This window comes from Trichosurus vulpecula, chromosome 3 (genome assembly GCF_011100635.1).
Source record: "Trichosurus vulpecula isolate mTriVul1 chromosome 3, mTriVul1.pri, whole genome shotgun sequence".
NCBI lineage: Eukaryota > Metazoa > Chordata > Mammalia > Diprotodontia > Phalangeridae > Trichosurus > Trichosurus vulpecula.
The window spans coordinates 294272437-294294896 of record NC_050575.1 but is presented as its reverse complement, the minus strand read 5'-3'; the positions used below and the strand labels follow the sequence as shown (position 1 = coordinate 294294896).

The 22460-nt window shown below is 36.7% G+C and overlaps 1 protein-coding gene across 1 annotated transcript in view; it reads right to left on the bottom strand.

Moving 5' to 3' along the window:
- Nucleotides 1-975: 975 nt before the first annotated feature.
- MTMR9 (myotubularin related protein 9) overlaps nt 976-22460 on the bottom strand; it is a 44469-nt gene continuing 22984 nt past the window's right edge. The window contains exons 7-10 of the mRNA XM_036749609.1: nt 15876-16017; nt 13294-13514; nt 6705-6856; nt 976-5845 (exon numbers count right to left, since the gene is read on the bottom strand). Of these exons, the coding sequence (XP_036605504.1) occupies nt 5682-5845; nt 6705-6856; nt 13294-13514; nt 15876-16017 (679 nt within the window). The 3' untranslated portion in view covers nt 976-5681. The remainder of the gene's footprint in view (nt 5846-6704; nt 6857-13293; nt 13515-15875; nt 16018-22460) is intronic.

The following is a 22460-nucleotide window of genomic DNA, read 5'->3' as shown; positions in this document are numbered from 1 at the left end:
CCTTCAGATATGGCTTTGAATAGATAGATTCTGAAGTCCCTCCCAATTTGGAAATTTTGTAATTAGATCACATCTAAAGGTCCCATTCCAGTTCTAAACTTTTTTTTTTTTTACCCAATTAAGACACATTTCTTGCCTTCAAAGGGCTTCAGGACTTTCTCTTGCTTTTGTCTAGGCTGACTCGCCTATTCTCCCACCGAAATCCTTCCTTTCATTATTTTAATTGCCCTTGCCCTTCCTTTTTGACATTCAATTATTTCTTAAGAATTTCAAATAGTACTGTAGACAATGACTCATGATTTCATTATTAGGAATTAGAAAGGAAAAATGGAAGGTGCAGGTATGCAAATTTCTCCAGAAAATATTGCAATTCATAGATTGCTAAGTGCTTAGGGGTGTAGTACCTCTGAAGTGTGAATCTTAGCGCGAATAACAATTTATACTGTTATCCAATGATTTGGCTTCCGGGACTTACCAAAGGTAGGGCTCGAGGACAAATCTGATGGCAGCAGGAGAGGAAGGTGAGATATACTGCCTTCACATGTCTTAACTACTGACCTTTCCTTCAACTGTCTATAGCCCTACATCTAGTTCAATTTTCAAATTCATGAGTGGGGTTGGGTCACAATGGCCTCCTGCTTTTACTACAATCCTCCCATGGGAACTTCTGAATTATAGGTAGCTGTTCCGCCCTATTCTGAAGACTCACTGCAGTAAGCTTTCTTTAGACATTTCTTTTTTGGGTGGGGAGGCACTCAGGGTTAAGCGACTTGCCCAGAACCACACAGCTAGTAAGCTAGTAAGTCTGGATTTGAACTCAACTCCTCCTGACTTCAGGGTCAGTGTTCTGTCCACTGCACTATCTACCTGACCTCAGATGTTTAATTTTAATTTCGAAACTTAAGAAACAAGAATGGAACAGGTTGAAAGAAGATGAAAAGGAAAACAACTGCAGGAATTAAAACAATACATATATTTAAACATAGGCAGATTTTAATTCAAATATTTTCTACCAGCTTCTTTATAGATTTTTGAAAAAAACTAAAGTCAGATGGCAGTTTAATTTTTCAGCATCTGATCAGATTTGAATTTTATTAATAGTTATCTAGAGAAACTTAACACTAGACTTGGTGTAGCTCTCCTTTGCAGCAGAAGAAAAACACCATACACAAAACAAGGCACCAACACAAACACTTGAGATGACACAATTTTTTTTCAAGTCAATAAAACCACACTTGACAAAACAGTTGACTCAAGATGATTTAGGATGGAAATACATCTACCATGTAGTTTTGCATTATTTAATGCCTATGACTTGAACATTACAAAGAATATTAAAATGTTACAGATTTACAAAAGTATTTTTCCCCAACAGTAAAAGACAGATGTTCTGTAGAGGAACCTGTGCATTAATAGCACTCTAAGGATTAGCAAAGATACATTAGACACCAGTGTGTTATATGGTGCGACTTTATTTTATGGGACATGGATAGTAATAGTGCACTTGAACCCAAGAGTCATATTCAAATATATCAAGAGTACAATCCAAATACCTGGCTAATGAGGAAATACATTTAAACTAAATTGTGCAAGTACATTTTTATTATAAATGGCATTAGATGTACAAGGATTCTAAGCAATGAGGTCTAGCACGTACTTGTGTTGAGCAATAACTCTCCCAGGATGCATACAGCTTGAACCAGAAGCAAGTGTCGTTATGGCTAGACAGACTCAGGCCCCACAGCACCTAGGAATTGGGTTGTTTCAGCACTTTTTGGATTTGCAAAGAGTCAAACACAAAAGACTTTTGTTCACTCTAAAAGCCCATCAGAAATCACTTCTCAGGATAGTAAAGAATTTGTAGTGAATACCTTTTTCCTTCACATAGAGAAAAAGAAACTGGACATTTCATAAATGTTAAGTTTTCTGAGGGAGGGATGGTTCTGTTTCCTAAATAGAACTTATAGTAATGAGTATAGAGCTCAAGAATCTGAAATGTTTCAAAAATCTACTTTTGGGTTACCCATTTAAAGTGGGTTGGTGTATATTTTATGAAGACTGCAAGGCCTTACTGATGAGAACAGTAGTGGAAAGAGTTTTTTATGAAGCAAGAAAAAAATGATAGACCAAGAATACCAGTTTTTTATTAGTTCAGTTATATTGAGGGTAAAACCAGTCTTCCCACTATTTGATATTTGATAAGATGGAGAATTACATAAAAACATGACCAAGAAAATATCTTGAAAAGCCAGCTATTTGTCACACGGGTCATGTTGCCAGAGCAAGGGACAAGCTATTTCAACAACAAACAAGTTCGCTTTTGGTCCAGAAAAGAGAGTGAGAATGAATCCAGTTTGCTAGATAAGGAATAAGCATTTTGCTTTCTTGTAGCATCCATTCAGTAAAACTGAAAAGTTTTCATTTCGGGTGATTAAATGGACTATTCAACTCTTCCTTAACTGGTTTCCTGGGCATTTATGTGACAAAATAGAGACATTTACTCTTTACTTATACAAAAGAAGTCAACAGACTTTCAAATTCCACCACATTTCATCACATAAAGTCACTTGAGACCCATATAGTCTCATTAATCCAAATCTCAGAGTACAAAGATGTTATAAACGAAATCTCTCCAATGTGAGTTTATGAACAAACACTTCATCTCAATTACTTTTAAAACTTAAGAATGAACTGAATTTAGAAGTTACTTGATTTTTATTTAGGTGACAAAGCTTACAGTTTCTGCATGACTGCCTCGAATGTATGTATTCTGTGAAGGCAAAAAGCTCATTATGACACGCAAATATTATATAAGATGGCTTTTGCCTTGAAAAAAATTTTAGTTCTATTTTAGTCAACACAACATTTTCCAAATCTATATAATTATCTGCTAATTACAAATGACAATAATGGACTCAGTAATGTAATAGAGAAGTTCTCTCAGAAAATCACAACAAATTGATAAAAAAAAAATTCAGGATTTGGAGAGCTGACTAACTGGGGAATAGTGATTTTAAGTAGAAACTATTCAGGTCAAGGAAAGGGATAAGTAACTACCCTAAGCTTAGGTTAAAGGATTCTTTTTGTGTATTACTGGAAGGTAATGATTACACATTTGCTTTTTATTTCCCTTTCACACGCTTTTAAATACAACTAAAAATATAAACCAGCATCTTCCATACAGACTAATGAAAGTGTCCACTACACATGAAACACCTCATGTGATTATCAGCCTAGATGAGAAATAGGAGACCTCATTAAGTACAATTCCCCCAAGTCTAAGGCTTTTATCTGAAGAGTCTTAAAAAACACTAATATCTCACAAGCACATTCTAACAGGTTCAACCCTTTTGCTTGTTCTTTTTAATCAAGTCAGAGGTAATTTATTATTTTATAGTATTTTTTCACATAGCCAGAGGACACTTCAGTTGGTTCTAACTTGCTCTAAATGGCTCTTAGATTTTGAGATTTCTATCCACAAATGTGTACTACAATGCACAAATCACATTCTAGCTTAACAATCCTCATGTGCTAGCACCTTTTTCAGGAAGAGAAAGAGGGAGCAATTTTATGTCCCTTACTATTATAGAACTCTGGCTCAGACATTCATTATACTTGCTCACCAGGGATGATGATATGCCATGCCCTTATCACTAGGACCTAGTAACGCACAGCCCCTATACCTGCCTATGTGGACCACATGTTGTGTTAACCATTTTTAAGGAGTCACTAAGAAAGCTTCTGATGCTCTCCCTTACTCATCCTAAGTGAATTGGAGGTGAAAAGTCTTCAACTCTGAAAGAAAGAGAAAGCTAGGTTTAGACGTTTTTGGAAAGTAGCAGCTCATTCTCAGGACTCACAAAAAGTTTTCCTCCTGTCTCTGCCTTCTAAATTTTAAATACATACATACATATATACATATATATATACATATATATATGTATATAAGTAACTGTAGTCTATTTATGCACAGATCTCAATTCTCTTTCTTGCCTTAGTCTTTTAATGAGGCCTATTATGCCCCAAGGTTCACAGCTATAGCCAGAGAAGCCAGCAATTCTAAAATATCTACAAGGGACTTCTCACTAAAGACAGATTTTCAAATTACCACTAACCAGCCAGGCGAAGGAATGAAAAGAGTAGAAACTTTTAAAGTGGTAGGATCACATTTCTGGATGGGGTGGAGAGAAGCAGCATGTATTTGCCAGTTTCTAGGGCTACTGTGGTCACACATTTACATTTAAGAACAGAGCAAAAAGTTTGTCATACAGTAGCACTAAATCTGGATTATATTTCAGTACTCTACACTAAAATGATTATAGGTAAAGGTGTTATAATGAGTTCGTATTAAAGCCTAATCTTTCACAGTGTCCTCTGAAAAGTAATAAGTACCAATAGTTTTGCTAAACAAAATTAACATGGAAAAAACTTGGCAACAAATTTTCTAGAGCTGACCAGAAGAAAAAACTGAAACCAGAATAAATAAGTCATGCTTCTGTGTAACATTTGAAAGTCTTTTAATCTACTAAGTTTCTGAAATTTAAAATGTGGTACTGCATCACAATAACAGTTTGTTCTCCCTTAAGTCACATTTGCCTAACATAGAACATGGACAAGTTAGCACAGTCAATACAAAAATGCACTGTGATAAAAAAAAAAAAAATCACATAAAAGTTGTAACTTCAGTATTAGTCAAGTCTTATTCTTTAAAAAAAAAAAAAAGGCAAAAACCAGTGCAATGAGAACATCAGACAAGAGCAGTGCATCTCTGGTTAAAGGTAACCATTTTTTTACAATGTAAATTATGACCTCTTCCAAATGATATTTTTTCTTTCTGGCCCTCATATGTTATGTTCACGTCTATGGCCAAGAAACTTAAAATAAACAAACAAAAAAACCTCAATGTCAATATTGCACATTCTTCCAACTCTGATTTAGTGTTCGTTCTTCAATAAACTTAATTCTTAAGAAAAATTTCATCAGACTATCTGGCTTCTCTTTCAAAGGCAACTGTCCTCTAACAATGAAAAGATATTACTGTATTTATTTTTTTCTTTTCTTGATAAACCAAATGTAGAATAAATTTAGCTTGTCAGTCCGAATTATGCCAAAAAGAAGGTGCAAACCCATTTTATTAAGCAAAAGTCATCATTTGAAAAGATGCATTAAATAAAAAAAAATGCCTTGATTTGCCATTCAGGTTTAAAAGCCCACGTTTTTGCACTGGAAGCATATGGATGTCTGCTACCAACGCCAAAAACCCAAGACAAAAAACCCAAAGCCAGATAATCTTTTAATTAGATGGACTTTTATCTTTGTTCACAGCTGCCGTCCACAGAAGATTTAAATTAAAAAGGATAAGCTTAAGTTTACACTTAAGTGTAAGTTGTCTGTAATATGAATGGCATCAAACATGCCACCACTTTAATGCCAACTAAAATGACTATCACCCTCTTCTTTTCCTCAAAGTGAAACAGTCTAAGAGGCCTTATTTAAGGTAAATAACAGCTGTAGATTTCATCAGTGAAGCGTTGAGAAATCTATTACATCAGATCAGTCCCACCATTTCAGCATATTCCAAGCTTCAGTGTAAAGATGAACCATAGGAAAACAGGAGAAAGAGACTAAAGGGAAGGAAAGATATGGAAATGCCTCCAACTGTAGGGCCATAAGGGAATATCTTAGGGGCTTTCTTGCATCCCATCTTCTGTTTCCAGCTCTGCCAACTGCCTTCTAAGTGTATTTACTTTTGCCTGTAATTCCTTGTTATATTCAATGATATTAATCATTTCTTCATAGGCTTCATCCAGATACTTAGAGGATCTGTTCCATCGTAGGAATACACCTATTGAAACCAGAAGTGGAAAAGAAACAATGAATTAGCATTACATTTCTGGAATAATAGGAATGACAAGTACCCAATCTTCCTCCTCCACACAGGTTTGTATCTCTATAATCCCAAAGTAAGGATTATCTAGTTGTTTATTAAAGAGGTACAGATAAGCTGACACTACAATTTCCCATATTATATGCCAGTGACTGGCAAGTATCCATTATGATTCATCAGAACACTCAGATACATCACTGGTCTATGCAAACTGCATGAAACTACATTAAAAAAATTTTGAAGTACAGGTGGTATTTCACTTTCGATGTTAGCTAGAACAGTAATATTTTTCATTTGTATAGCATTTTCCAGTTTATAAAGTACTCTTTATCATATTTTTCATTTGATCTCCACAGTAACCCCATTAAGTAGGCATTATTAGTTCCATTATATAAACTTAAGTTAGAGAAATTAAATGACTTGCTCACATGGCTAGTGCTAGAACTAAAAACCAATGTCATCTGACTCCTCCTCCACTAAGTTTTCCACTCCACCTTTCCACCTGTGGAGAATATCCAAGCCAAATGGACACTCTTATCAATTAAGCTATTATAGGCTCAAACTCCGCATGGGCCAGTTTGTTTTATTCTGCTACATAGCCACAGATTATTCCTCTAACTAATCTGTGCTACTAGCCACAAGAAGCCTGGGTATTACAGAGTTAGCTAAGGGATATATATAAGTAGAGAACCCACTAAAATTATAGGCCCAGTTGGTGGCTTCACCATTCTCAAATCAAAAGATGGCACATAATAAAAAAGAGAGACAGCATATATGGCAAGGAATACAATAGATTTGAAAAATAAGAACAATTTACCTTCCCATAACTGAAGACTCTGTGGAGCAACTGAAGGCCAGATGACAAGGCTATTGGCTTCAAAAAGAGGATTAATGAACTTGCTCAGTTCACTGGGTCTGTTGACCCAGGACCACAGGGACATGGTTTTCTGCTGTAGTTTCAATTTACACCTGATAAAGAAAGAAAATCATTACTGACCAAGTGAAAGTGTGTAACTAGTTATTATTAAATAATCTTAATTAATGAACCTTTCATGTAATGTTGGGACAACATCCTCTCTGTGCAAGCTAAGACATATAAACTGAGCCACTAAACTTTCAAAGAAATTGCTGTTGAATGTTATTACCTAGTAAATTAAACTAACTCAGTATGAATTAACAGAGATACTGGGTCATAGGCAGTCTCTTTTGGCTCTAAAAGCACATGCAAGATAGGTCATTTTGAGGATTCCACCTAAACCCATTCAAAGAACTTTGCTCCCTTTATCTATTCACTAGGTTTAGGTTACTATAAAAAATTTTAATTGTTAAGTAACAAAAAACTTCCAATATTTACTGTTGCTAAGAATCTTGAAACTTAAGGACAAAGCAGTACATATTACATGAAAATATAGTCAAACCTCACTTTTGTAATTGTAATACTACAAGATCTTTAATTACCCAAGAAAAATTCAATTATGTTCACCATTCTCTATTTATGAAGAAGATAAAGTAGCTTACTATTATTTTGGGAAGGTTTTAAAAACATGAAAGGCCCTTGGTTAATCCTAAAAATAACCATAAAAACAAGCTGCCATAATACTTTTTTATTCCCTGATAATTCTGGTTAGCCTGAGATTTTACTGTAAAGTGGGCCTTTGCTCCTTAAAGTCCTTGTACAGCTAGTTTTTTTCTTAATTTTTTAATTTATTTATTTATTTTTAGTTTACCACACACGGTTCTACATAGTTTTGAGTTCCAGATTTTCTCCCCTCCCTCCCCAAGACTGCATGGAATCTCATATAACTGTCATGTATAACTTCGCATTGAATTAATTTATGCACTAGTCAAGTTGTGGAGAAGAATTTTGACCAATGGAATGAATCATGAGAAAAAAGAAACAGAACCAAAAAAAAACCAACCCAAAAACAAAAACAAAAGAGAAGCAAAAAAAGGTGAGCATGTAGTGCGCCTCGATCTGTATTCAAACTTCACAGTTCTTTCTCTGGATGAAGATAGCATTCTCCATCGTGAGTCCCCTGGAGTTGTCCTTGCCCCTTAGGTTGCTGAGAAGAGCGCAGTATGTCAGGGTTGGTCCTCACGGAATCCATATATCTGTGGCTGTGCACAACGTTCTCCTGGCTCTGCTCCGCTCACTCAGCATTATGTCGTGTAGGTTTTTCCAGGTTGTTACGAAGTCTGCATCATCCCCATTTCTTATGGCACAATAGTATTCCATCACCTTCATATACCACAGCTTGTTCAGCCATTCCCCAATTGATGGGCATCCCTTTGATTTCCAATTCTTGGCTACCACAAAAAGAGCTGCTATAAATATTTTTGTACACATGGGTCCTTTTCCCGCTTGTGTGATTTCTTTGGGATACAACCCCAGAAGTGGTATTGCTGGGTCAAAGGATATGAACATTTCTATAGCCCTTTGGGCATAGTTCCAAACTGCTCTCCAAAATGGCTGGATTAGCTCACAACTCCACCAGCAATACAACGATGTTCCAATTTCCCCACATCCTTTCCAGCATTTATCATTTTCCTGTTTTGTTATTTTAGCCAATCTGACAGGAGAGATGTGGTATCTAAGAGTTGTTTTGATTTGCATTTCTCTAGTCAGTAGTGATCCAGAGCATTTTTTCATATGCCTATAGATAGCTTTAATTTCTTCCTCTGAAAACTGCCTGTTCATATCCTTTGACCCTTTCTCAATTGGGGAATGGCTTGTATTCCTATATATTTGGCTCAGCTCCCTGTATATTTTAGAAATGAGGCCTTTATCAGAGATACTAGTTGCAAAGATTTTCTCCCAATTTTCTGCTTCCCTCCTAATTCTTGTTGCATTGGCTTTTTTTGTACAAAAACATTTCAATTTGACATAATCAAAATTATCCATTTTGCATTTTGTAATGCTCTCTATCTCTTGTTGGGTCATGAATTCTTTACTTTTCCACAAATCTGATAAGTAAACTATTCCTTGCTTTCCCAAATTACTTATAGTATCAGCTTTTACTCCTAAATCATGAACCCATTTTGACTTTATTTTGGTATATGGTGTAAGATATTGGTCTATGCCCAGTTTTTGCCCTACCATTTTCCAATTTTCCCAACAGTTTTTGTGAAATAGTGAATTATTAGCCCAGAAGCTGGCCTCTTTGGGTTTATCAAAGAGTAGATTGCTAAACTTGTTGATTTCTCCTACTTGTGTACCTATCCTATTCCACTGATCCACACCCCTGTTTCTTAACCAGTACCAGGCAGTTTTGATGACTGGTACAGCTAGTTTTTAAACACTGTGGACAACAACTAAACACTGTAATAGAGCTAAATAGGTAGGCAATTATATAATTTTGAGTTATGAGAATGCTATGTGGTCACTGACCATTTAAATTCTTACATTCTTAGGTCTCTCCATTCTATATTTGAATGGCATGACAAAGGTAGCCTACATAATAGTAAAGACCAAAACAATTAGAGAGAGTCCAAGATGTTAAGCATGATTAATTAAGAAATACAGAGAAAGGTCTTCCCATTCTCAGATTTTCAGTTGTTGGTTTTAAATATTTGGCACACTAACTTGTGTACTGACCCCCTGACCTATGAGGATTATGTCAGCAACCTTTCATTTTTATATTCAGTAAGACAAAGGTTATAACCCACCAATATCATTTGTGGCACCTTCCGTCAGAATGCAGTAGACAGCTGTTTGCGTAGTAGAAAATAGGAACAGAGAGCTAAGCAAACAGTAGTTTGCTCTTGGCTTTGCCACTGACTAGCAAATTATATAATCTCTCTGGGCATCAGTTTCTTTCTAGTCTGACTGGATGATCTCTAAGGTCTTCCACATCCAATATTCTATGGTTTCTAATTGAGGTGTGGCAGAAGTGGCAGCAGAGAGGAAGAACTGAGAAGGGGGAAAAGAAATTAACAAGAGTAGGTCAAACACCGGACAGGAAAGAGCCCTGCCCCTAATGGCAAGGGCAAGGCAACCAATTAGCTGTTTCTCCAAAGGGTCTCAGATTGTATTTCTTTGGAATATGTAGAGTCCCCGTCTCAAATCCCAATTCTCTGCCACTCAGAGTCATGGAAATTCCAAGAATAGGTGAGAACCAATCTCCTACTCCTAATGGAGCAGACCAGCATTATTTTATATGGGTCTGAATAAAGGCCTCACTTTCTCCCAAAATTTGGCTTATTTTGGTTCCTCGGATATAGAAGGCAGTTTCCAAATTATGAGAAAAATGAACAAGTGAAAGCAGTAATACTGGGTAGGGTAAATGCTGCCATTCTTGTAAGCTTTCAGGCTTCATATATAATATCCTTATGAACAGGAAACTGGAGTCTAACAGGAATACTAAGTAGCCATGGTCACTATGGGCAAAATGAAGCAGCCTATAAGGCTGTGGAATGAAGCACAATATACAACACACTGCTGTCAACAATTTATCCCCTTCACCTCCTGGAGTTACCAATAAAGCTTATTAAACTGACATGTTTTTCAAAACATGGTATTATTTAATGGTATTTTAAATTTTTTTAAAAAGTATTCTATTTAAAGTAACAATAAGACCAAAGGCAAATAAAAGGGTGTCCAGTTGTAATGGAAGTCCGGAATGAAGAATTACCGGCTGCAAAACAAGAGTTTCAGGTGCTTCCTTGGAGTCCAATGACAGGATTTTGTCATTTTACAATTTCTCTCTCTCTAGTCCATATCCCCACTGGGAGCAGGCCCCTTGTTCTTTTGCTGTTGTTCAGTCATGTCTTACTCTTGGTGTTTTGGGTTTTCTTGGCAAAGATACCGGAGTGGTTTGCCATTTCCTTCTCCAGTTCATTTTATAAATGAGGAAACAGGGTTAAGTGTCTTGCCCACGGTCACACAGCTCGTAAGAGTCTAGGCCAGATTTGACTCAGTTAGATGAGTCTTCCTCACTTCAGATTCCGCTCTATCCACTGTGCCACCTAGCTGACCTGTCTCTTTGTTAAGGAAAGGCTTAATTTAAAAAATTCAGCTTCCTTGTAGGTCTGAGCCTTCATTTCTCCTTGTCCATAGGGGTTTCTCAATTTGCTGGGGTGTCCACTTTTGCCATCCCTTACTCTACCTCTATCACTAACTATTTCTGCTCCCTGCCCATACATTTTATACTTACTGTCCTCTGGTAAGTCTAAGGACAATAACTCCATCCCAGTCACCCACCTGTACTTCTGGGAAAAACAAACGCAAAAGCTGCAGGAAGACTCATCCCCCTGCCCCCCAACATCTATTGTGTATAAATGATAAAACAGAAGGAAAACATTTTCAAACATGGACTTTCATGCAGGTTTCTTGTGAATGTAGATATTATACTAGATTTTTTGATTAGTAGACTTTGCTGCATTCATATCAGCAAAGCCACGTTAACATAATGATGTCATTTAGTCAACAATCATTTATTAAGTGCCCCCTGTGTACCAGGAACTATACTGGTAGTATAAAGCACTGGCAATACAAAGGCAAAACCAAAGTCTCTGCTCTCAATGGGCTGACATTTTATTATCCTGTTCACTTTAAAGGAAGAAATTGGGGCTCCGGAGGAGTGAAAGATTAAAAAAAGAGCATCTCATATGCTGGACTCTCTCACAAGAACATGGAATGTCAGAGATGGAAGGGACCGTAGAGGTAATCCTTCATCTCAGAGTGGAAATGGGCCCAGGGCTCGAGAGGCAGAGGCTGGCCCCACTGTACAGTGCAGTTAACACTAGAATGACTAAAAATCTTTGTCATTCCCTAGATGTGAGATTCAAGCAAATTATTTTACCTCCCCAGTCCTCAGAGTCCTTTGTAAAACAAGCGCACCAGATTAAATGATCTCTAAGGTTGCATCTGTCACTAAAACTCTCTATTTTTAATATAAGCTGCTGGTAGGACATGTAAAAAGTCTTATTATATAGAATTAGGTGTTACTAACAGTTCCAACAGCCATCCCTTGATACTGTGAACGAAGGCAACTATTCCTAAAAAATCAACTTAAAATGGAGAATGGGTAATTGTTCATTATTTCATTAATTTAAAAAATTGTGCTTAACACAGCACCTGGCACATAGTAGGCACTTAATAAATGCTTTTCCCTATGACCTGAGGAAAGTTCTACAAAATACTACTTTTGAGTCATTAATGTAAAAGGACATTGTTAGCTCCACTCCCCCACCCACATAAAAGTTGGAACTAGTTCTTCAACATGCTGAAAAACAAACTAGTCTTGTTCTACTTCCACAACAGCATCAAGAGAAACCTGGGAATAAAACACCTGTAGCAGCCACTTACATAGAACGTGAACATGTTTAAACACTAAGGGGCCATTCTTGCTAAATCAAGCATTAAAGAACTCGTAGATTCAGTAGCAATTCCTTAAACCAAGTACCTATAGAGACCGTAAGACCTTTCTGCAGAACTCATCGAATCACTCTAAGGTTTGCACTCAAACTGGATTAAGAGAGCTAAATCTATGAAAGGAAAATCGTAACTGAAGAATTTGTCAATATGGTTCTTAAAAAATGCATTATCATCTGTTTGTAGCTAAAGATAAACTGTCAAAAAGCTGTTTTTAAAAGACAAAATTGCTTTGTATTGATTCAATTAAATGGAAATGGCTATCAAAAACATACCACATTTTGCCTTTAGACAACTCAGGCAACTTGAAGATCATACTTGACTGAGGAGGTTAATTTGAAGCAGTGGAAACAACAGAGACTTCGTAGTCAGAGGACCTGAGTTCAAAGCCTGGCATGGGCAATGACTACCTTGGAAAAGTGTGCTACACTCTCCTGGCTCAGTTTCTTCATCTACAAAATGGGAACACTACTCCTTGCACTGTCTATAGAATAGTGCTATAGCAGAAAAGCACTTTGTAAACTATAAAATGCTAGTATTATTATGAGCAATTTCTCAATATAATAGTTGTAGAGACCATTCCACTGTGCACCTTCTAAATAAACGTAAGGACTTAGTGGTTGTTAGGCTTGTGAAATGGGATAACTATAGTGGTGTCCAATATATGAACAGACTTGCTGCGCTTGGCCCAAGAGGCCAGAAAAAAAGCACTGGTTTGAAGTTGCGAAGTAGATTTTGCCTTGATGTAAAGAGAAATTTAATAATCAGAGGTATCTAAAAGTGGAAAGGCTCGTTGGATATAAGGGTGTGACTATGTGAGACCAATTTTTAAAAATGGCAATGCTGGAGGACTCAAGAATTCAGACTCACTCATGGGATCCCACTCTCACAGAACATGTCATTTTTGTGTTCTGAGTTGTAGTATGTTTTGTAATCTAAATGATTATATATAGGATAATTACTTGTCTTCAGATCTTAGTCTTTATACCTTGGGGATGGGCTGCTGCCATGAACAAGAGAGATGTGTGCTTACCTTTCACTTTCACTGTTGCCCAAAAACGTCCCAAACTGTGAGGCGTAAGAGTGCTCGAAGAGCAAGATGAGGAATTGTTCGTTAAATTCAAAGGAGCAAGGGAACTGGCGCAGGATTTGCCACACGCAGTCTAAGAAAAGAAAAAATACAGGTGCTTCCCACTTCTGCTTACTGTTGGAGTAGGCCGACTGTGCACAGCGCTGCTGGAAGGGGTGGCCTGCCTAGACGTAAAGAATAATGCAAAGCCCCACAGTGAGAACATTAGAGTACACTTGTTACTATCAAGCCGGTCACAGCTGTGATGAGATGCCTGTTAATGACACACAGGGCAGCCTTGGAGGGGAAACCTTTCCAGAAAGGTTCTTTAAATAAGAAAGCCCACCTCCTTATCAGAGTCTACACTGTTGATAAAAAGCCCCCAACTGTCTGTCGTATAGGTAAAACAACTCTTCTTGACAGAGGGTTAGGGGCATCGGATTTGGTCAATTTCTTGGTTTAAAACTGATGTTTCCTCCCAACCACCCAAAATCAAAAAGGATGCCCTACAATACCTCCTAACCATCCAAAGTCAACAAAGTGTTGGAAGATGCCATCATCTACGATAAATTCAATGGAAAAGGGGCACATCCCATTACAATAAGCTGCTACAAGTAGGTCTGACGTACTTTTTATGGGAGCATGTTTAAAATACTAGCTAGAGGGTTATTACCCAAAGCCAAGTGAATGTAGAAGGCCTTGTTCATAGTCTATCTTTATGCCTCAAATTCCCAGAATAATAAAACTCAAGAGAAAAGAGGAGAAAAAGACTATTACCCTTACAGGTAAAAGGAAAAAGTGACTGCCATCTTTCTCTTCTATTTCCTTCCATGGAAGGCCAGCTATAAGCTCTACTTTTCCTCAGACACTCAAAGTTTCAAGTCATTTCTGATAACCAAATCTGTCACTATGGCTAAGGAATAAATCCAAGTTCATGAAGAGATGTGGCCAGATTATTTTAGTTTGGTTTCAGAGTGGAACCACATATCAAATAGCAAAACTGTCAGATGAATTCCTATTCATCGAAAGCAGCATGTCTGCTTCCAAGGGACCATGATGTTCTGGATAATTAATGTGAGCCAGGAGTCTGTGAAAACAAACAAATATCTCCTCCCCTCTCAAATACTAAATAGGAAATGATGTATGTAACATTGCCAAGTGTTGCATTTTTTAAAACATGAAAGCAGGATTATTTTATTCTGTTTAGTGCCAACATTTTTCTAAACCCTCTTTATCCAGAGGGTATCCAATACTCTAAAGACTAGCACTCACAAGAGCCCATTACAAACTCAAGTATTGTGTGGCCTATTTGGAAAACAGTGGTCTGGAGAAATAATCAGAAGAATCTGCCCCCTAGTGTCCAAAGTGAGTAACTGAAACGATACGTTCGAGCGACAGTCACTGTACAGCATCAATAACGCCCAAGTTCTGCCTTTTACTTCATGATCTTTTAATTAAACTCTTACACCTACCACAAAGCACTGAAGTCTGGAGTTTTAGACCATATTAGTTGACATAAAGCAAATAGAAATAACTTCTATTAATTCTCGGGATTCCATAACTATTAAGATTATACCTGAATCACAGAGTAAACACAAGGCTACGCAATGCTTCTGGAGCATTGAAAAAGAGAGAGGGGACTTGGGGGAGGGGGAAGAGGGAAGATAATGTAATATAATAATATCATAACGTAACAAAGGTCAGTATCAAGAACATGAATACCATTCATGTTAGTATTATGAACATTATAATAAGGTTGAGTTATAATTATAAATGATTAATTTTGCTCCAAAGAAATTCTAATTTTATAGCATTTTTTTCATAGTTTTTTCATAGAATTGACTCTAAAGGTAAGGTCATTCCTGTCATGTTATAGCATGAGATCTTCTTTTTTTAATAGTAACAAATTGAAATAGCACTCTTTTTTGGAACATCTTTTCAGAATAGAATATTCAATTTCTGATTAAAATGATAACATTTGTAAAATATACATAGATTTACAGGCATTAATAGTTAGGGTTTATGACCCAAAGGCAGATTAATGCAGAGGGCCTTGTTCAAATAAAATGGGGAAATTTAGAGGGGTAAGTTTGGACATGTTGCTATGTAGGTAGAGATATTTAACAGGCTTTAGAAAAATGGAGATGAGAGTTCAGGAGAGATTAGGGCAAAATATACAGATCAGGGAATCATCTGTACAGATATTTCTGTAGCATTCTGTGCCATTCATTCACATGTCATTTATTAGACAGCAAGCTGCATTAAAACAGGAATAGTCATATATTTCTTTGTCCCACACAGTGCCTTCTATATAAACATTCTACTATTTGTTAGTTTGAATTTATTTATTCAACAGGCATTAAGATAAAGGAATTATCTGTCAACGAATAAAACAAAAAAATTGTTTTCCATCCAAAATGTTGTAGCAACAGATACTGTGACAGCTACTACAAAAAGAAGAAATTAATACATAAGGGCAATTCCTTTTGAATAGGTGATACAGATACTTCTGGCAATTTCTATTAGAATCAAATAATGTTTCCTACCTGTAGCCACTCTCTCTCTACAAGAGCCTCAAAACCACGGATGGTCCTACATCTTGGTTCTAAGATGATCTGGGCCAGGGAGGTAACCTGAAGTGTAGAATCAGTTCCCTCTGTTCCATGAATCAATACCGATGCTCCTTCCCTGATAGGAAAATCCAGAGCACAAATGGGATACTCCCGACATGTTCAATGAACTCTGTTAATAATAAACATTTATTGAGTACAAATAACTTGCAAGACAATGTATACTTCTCCACAGCCCAGCAGGTTCTCAGTCTTAAAAAAGACTGATAAAATACAACCAAGATTTTTCTTGAAATGGAGCAGGAAAGGGAAGGAAGGAAGGAAGTGGGGGGAAAAAACCGAACAAATTTCCAAAAATTCACAAATCATGGCCTCTTTAGGGGTTAAGATTCCACAGACCCCCTTTCAACTTTCATACCCGAATTTCTCTTCCTTGCTCAACTCAGTAGTATCTGAATTTTATAGTGGGTCCTCATACTCCTTTCCGTTCTTTAAGAGGACATCATCAGGCTTTGGTTTTCTTCCTTTGAAATACACCTTCAAATTCTTTTTCTGTATTTCCCTTCTGTTCTTGACCTTGATCTCCCTTTTTGGCATAGCATATTAGACAATGGATTTGGAGCCAGAGGACCTGTGGTCCTATGATCCTGGACTTTGGGCATATAATATCTGCTCTCTGGATCATAATTTTATCTTCTTTCAAATGTGAAGGAGTTGGATTAATTGACCTCTAAGGTCCCTTCCAGTTCAAAATCTAGGAGCCTTCTAACTCCATACCTGCTATATTTACTATGATGCATCTTTAGATGTTTCCAAAATTTACTTTGGGAAATATTTTATAACTCATTTCTATAGCTTTTTAGGGCTTTCAAAGTGCCTTCCTCACACAATGCTTGTGAGGAAGTTGTACAAGTATTATGATCCCCATTTTACAGATACAATTTAGAGCCAGAGGCTACAAAACTAGTAAGTGACAAACTAGGATCTGAACTCAGTTCTTCTGGAATCAAATCTAGTGCCCTCAGCTCTTAACCTCCATTGCTGTTCGGAGGAAAAGGTTTTACTGTAAATCTAGTAGGGAGAAAGGAAATAGCAACGAAAATACCAAGTATTTAACTGAGAGGTACATTTATAAATATTCACATAGGTATGTGTGTATGTATCAAAATAAGACATTCCATGGATACAGGTCTTAATGCCAATATGCCATTTTTAATTTAATTCAATTATAGTCAAGTGTGTATTTATACCTTAATAATGAATTGTAAGTCTAAATTTAGTTACATATTATAAATGAGATTCACCAAGGGTACCAAAATATGGCATTGATGAATTGCTTTTCAATCCGGATTTTTAGTATAAAGTAACCATCTAAGATGAAACACAAAAGTAATCATTTTTTATTCATTTCTGCATTGGCTAACTCATTATAAGTACAGTTTTTTTTTTAAAAAGGATATACTATATAATAAAAACACATTTTCTTCATGTTATCTCTATTAATTTCTAGGTAGTCACCTCATTTACACATTTATTGTCACATTTTCCACTGCTAATATTTAATTCCATCTAATTATTACCATCAACAAATTAAATAATACCTGCAATTTAAAAGCAGGAATAGCTACCTTAAACTGCACTTATATCTGTTTATCAAGTATGTATATGGAGCCTTTAAGTACTCAAGTAAAAATCCTTAACTACATATATGGCACATCATCTGATCATTTTGTCTCAACTAATACAGAATTTTAGTGCTTAGCTTTATTTTCATATTTTCCTGAGTATATTTTTCCCTGAAAAGGAAATTAACTATTTATATAACAATTTCTTTCTCTCATTGATATATGAATATTTCCTCTTAACTTTGTCGACAATATCACTTTGTGATTTCAAAAGCATTATCTTCGGAGATTTTTCAAAGAAATATGGAGAAAGGTGCCATTCCAACATCATGGTGGTAATGATTACTTTTATTTGAGAAGATGCCTCCATTTTGAGTATTACAGACTTTCACAAAGGTTTCTACTAATCAGCCACTAAGTCTTTTATCTCAGTTTTCAGTAGGTTTGTCATGAATTGGAAGATGGGATTTCACTTCGTGTTAACAGTTGCTGTCTCTACTTCTCCTTCCACTACCCAACTTTTTGTAACCTGTCTTCTGACCTCCTTACTCGAATGAAATGGCTCGCTTCGAAGTTACCAGCGTTCTTTTCACTGCCAAACCTTATGGTGTCTTCTCAGCCCTAGTCATTCTCCATTTATCTGCTGATGACTCTCTCCTCTCTAGATTCTCATGACAGTACTCTCTCCTGGTTTTCTTCCTACTTATTGGACTATTCCTTCCCAGTCTCCTTTATTGGTTCATCATTCATATCATTCCTCTAACTATATTCCCCAAGGTTTTATCCTAGACACTCTTCTTTCTCTGATCTCTCTCATTGACTTCAGCAGCTGCCATGGGTCTAATTAATTTTTTCTAGGCAAGTGACTCCCACATCTATATATCTGGTCCAATTCTCCCCAAGCTTCAGTCCCACATCACCAACTGCCTACTGAACATTTCAAATTACATCCTGGAGACATCTTAAATTCAAAACATCCAAAATGGAACTGATCGTCTCCCAATCAAACCATTCTCCTCTTCAAATTCCCCTGTTTATATCAAAGGAACCACCATCTTACAGGTTTGTAACCATGGTATCATCTGAATCCTTACTGTAACCCACACATCCATCAGTTGCCAAATCTTGCATTTTCTACCTTACAACATTCTCACATCTTACACCTTAGTTCAAGCACTATCAGTGCTCATCTAAATCACTGCTATAGCTTCCTCTTTGGCCTCCCAGCCTCAAGTGTCTCACCCCTCTAGTCCATCCCATACACTGCCACCAAATTAACTTTCTTTAAATTCAGATCTGACTAAACTGCTCCCTTAATTCAATTCCAGTGGCTTCTATTGCCTCTAGGATAAAATCCAAACCACTCTGTTTAGCTTTTACAATCTTTCACGAATTGGCCCTAACTTATCTTGCAAGGTTCATGAGACATGATTCTCCTCTTCCCTCAGTAATTCCACCAGAATGGTCAGTCTGTTTCTCAAACCTGACACTGAACCTCCCCTCTCCTTGCCTTGGCACTGGCCATCCCCCACACCTGGAATCTATAATACCCTTTTACTTCTAGATTCAATTCAAGCGTCACCTTCTGGCCTTTCTAGACAGCTTCATTTCCCCCTACTGCTAGTGCCCTCCATCCCAACCCACCTTGTATTTGCTCTCTTTATTTCTGTTTTGTATATACTTATGGAAGAACATGTTTTCCTAATAAGGTTCCCTGAGAGCAGGGACCGGTTTTTTCTTTTGCTGTTGTTGCTAAAAAGTTTAGGGTTTATTTCACTTGGCCGTTTTGAAGACAATATTTTTAGCACAGTTCACCAATATTCTTGCTCATTTTCACTGATCCCATATCATTTTATCATTTAATTTTGTAGTTTTTGATGCTAGTGGTGAAGATCTGATGCTTCCTCACTGCCATAACTGACACAATGAAGGTGATGTGGAAATCCCAGGTAAAACTTTCATATGTGAGTAGTTTTAATTTGCATAGTAAAATCCTATAAACATTTTAAGTCAGTTGGCTGTATCCGGATGAAGTGAAGATACAAAACATTTGCTATAGCAGATAGTTACTTTGAATAAAGTTGTCCATGAGAGTTTGTCAGACACAGCACCTGTCTTTCCATGAATAGCTAATTTCCCTTTTTCTTCCAAGTGTTACCAGATATTTAATAGCTATTGGCTTCTTAAGTACAATAAATAACTTTAGTTGTGCCAACTTAATTTCTTTTCTCAATAAGGTTTTTATGTGGATACAAACAAACCCTCCACTAGAACATCCTCTAACCTTAATTCTTTGTTGTATTTCCTTTCATACTTATGAAAAATGTCTTACATACACATGCAATAAGTAAGCAGCCACTTCAAATGCTCTGATGCTTCTATGCAAAAGGGGTTAATTATATCAACTTCAGTGCTACTGGCAAGCTCCTGAAGTCAGAAGTAGACCATGATCACACAGTCTGGCAAGTGCAAGAAGGTCAAGGTAAGGCTTTTTTTTTTCTTTTTCCCCCCACTGCAAGGAACTCTGCGTGGGGAAATGGTACAACTCCTATTTTCTGAATGAGAACTAAACTTTCTTAAGGTCACATAAAAATAAGGGCAAAGGCAGAAGTAAAGAATATAACAATTGTCTTCTTGTCTGACATAATCAATACAAGCATAATCTCTAAACTACCCTAGGCTCCCCAGAGGATGTCCTATAAATTACAAAGTATTCTCAGGATGGCTATTCTTGGTAGAATAGCACTTACTCCTCATAGATGCTATACCGTTCAGCCTAGTCTCTAAGAGTAGAAAGCCATGATTCTAAAGATTAGCAGAGGAACTACTTTTATTGCTTCTCTTGATTCTTTGTTTGCATTTCAAAGTTTCTCCTCAGCTCTGGTCCTTCCATCAGGAAAGCTTGGGCATCTTCTCTTTAACTAAAGGCCCATTTCCCCCACAAGACACTTGGTTTTTTGGGGGAAATTTCTATTGGTTGTAAACCTATCTTTTGCCTTTTGGAATAATGTATTTCAAACTCTCTGTTCTTTATAATGGTGGCTGCTAAATCATGTGTGATCCTGGGTGTGGCTCCATGGTGCTTGGACTCTTCTTGCTCTACTTTGCACCTGCTGTTCCGCATCCACTAAACATGATGCCCCTGTACCTGGTATCCCTGGTGTCCACCCCTTCACCCTGTTCTCCTGCCTTTTGTGTGTTATCTCCCCCATCAGATTGTAAGCTCCTTGAAGGGCAAGAATTGTCTTTATTAATTGTATCCCCAGCACTTATACAGTGTCTGGCACGTAGGAGGGATTTAATAAATGTTTATTGAATTTCTTTCTGGCAAATACTTGCAGTATGTGTTCTATGACCTGGAAGTTCTGGAATATGACTATGATGTTCCTGGAAGTTTTAATATGCGAGTTTCTATTTTTACTGGGTTCTAATAGATCTCAAGAGTTTTCTTTCATGATTTCTTGAAATATAATACCTAGGCTCTTTTTTAAATTATTATGAATTCCAGGTAGTCCAGTGGTTCTTAAATTCTCTCTTCTTGATCTATTTTTCATGTCAACAATTTTTACGGGAAATATCTTATATCTTTTTTTTTAAAGTCTTTTGACTATAATATTTCTTGTCTCATGAAGTTATTAACCTATTTTTGGTTCACTCTACTTTTCAAGGAAACGGGCACTTAGGTAAGGTTTTATAACTCTTGTATTAAGCTCTTAATTCTCCTTCCAAGTCTTTCCTCAATAGCTCCCATTTTTTTTCTTTAGTGCTTCTTTTGTTTGTAATATCCTTAATTTTTTTTTTTAATTCTTGCACTTTAATTCTTCAAAAAATTCTTGCTATCAAGATGAGTTTTTCTTTGAGGCTTTGCTTGTAAATACTTTGGAGTTATTTTATTCTAGATTTGTGTCTTGAGCATTCTTGGTACCATAATAGCTTTATGGTGTTATTTTTTTTTTTAAACTCATTCTTCTAGTCCTACTTCCAAATTGGAACTTTGTGTTAAGGTACACTCCTGGAGGGAATGCTGGTGCCTCATTTGGTCCTGATTTAGATTCTCTGGGCTCCTGCTGCTACTTTTTCTGGATATTGGGTGCTATGTCAGTCAGTCAGTCAGTCAACAAGCATTTGTTAAGTATTTACTATGTGCCAGGTACTGTATAAATGGTAGGGACAGGACTGAAAAGGGTTAAGAAAAAAAGGCAAAAAATAGCCCCTGTTCTCAAGGAACTCACAATCTAAGGTGGAAGATGACAAGCAAACAACTATATATTAACAAACTATATACAGAATAAATTGGAAATAATCTCAGAGGGAAGGTATTAGTATTGAGAGGGATCAGGATAGGCATCTTTTAGAAGGTGGGATTTTATCTGGGACCTGAAGGAAGCTAAGGAAGCCAGAATGTACAAATGAGGAGCAAGAGCATTCTAGTCATGGGTGAGTCAATAAAAATGCCTGGAGAAGCTGGAGTGTTTTATGTGAAGAAAAGTAAGGAGGACAATGCTACTGGATCACAAAGGGATAAAGTAAAGTATATAAGAATACTGGAAAGATTGATCCTGGAGGTGATAGGGCTTTACTAGAGTTTATGTGAGAGATGTTATTTATTAAGGTAAAAATAACAGGATTTGGCAACTGATTGGATATAGGGGGGAAGGGGTGAGAGCCGTTGAATGTGATGTCTATTGAGCTTGAGCGACTAGAAGAATGACGGTGCCTTCAATATTAATAGAGAAGTTCATCAGTGGGGAACATTTTGGGAAAAGATTAATTCAGTTTTGGATATGTTAATTTAAAGATATCTATGGGATTCCAGTGAGAGATGTCCAACAGGCAGTAGAAGATGGGAAACTCGGCATTATGAGAGAGATTAAGGATAGAAAAACAGATCTGAAGATAATCAGCATAGAAATAACTACATCCATGGAGCTAATGA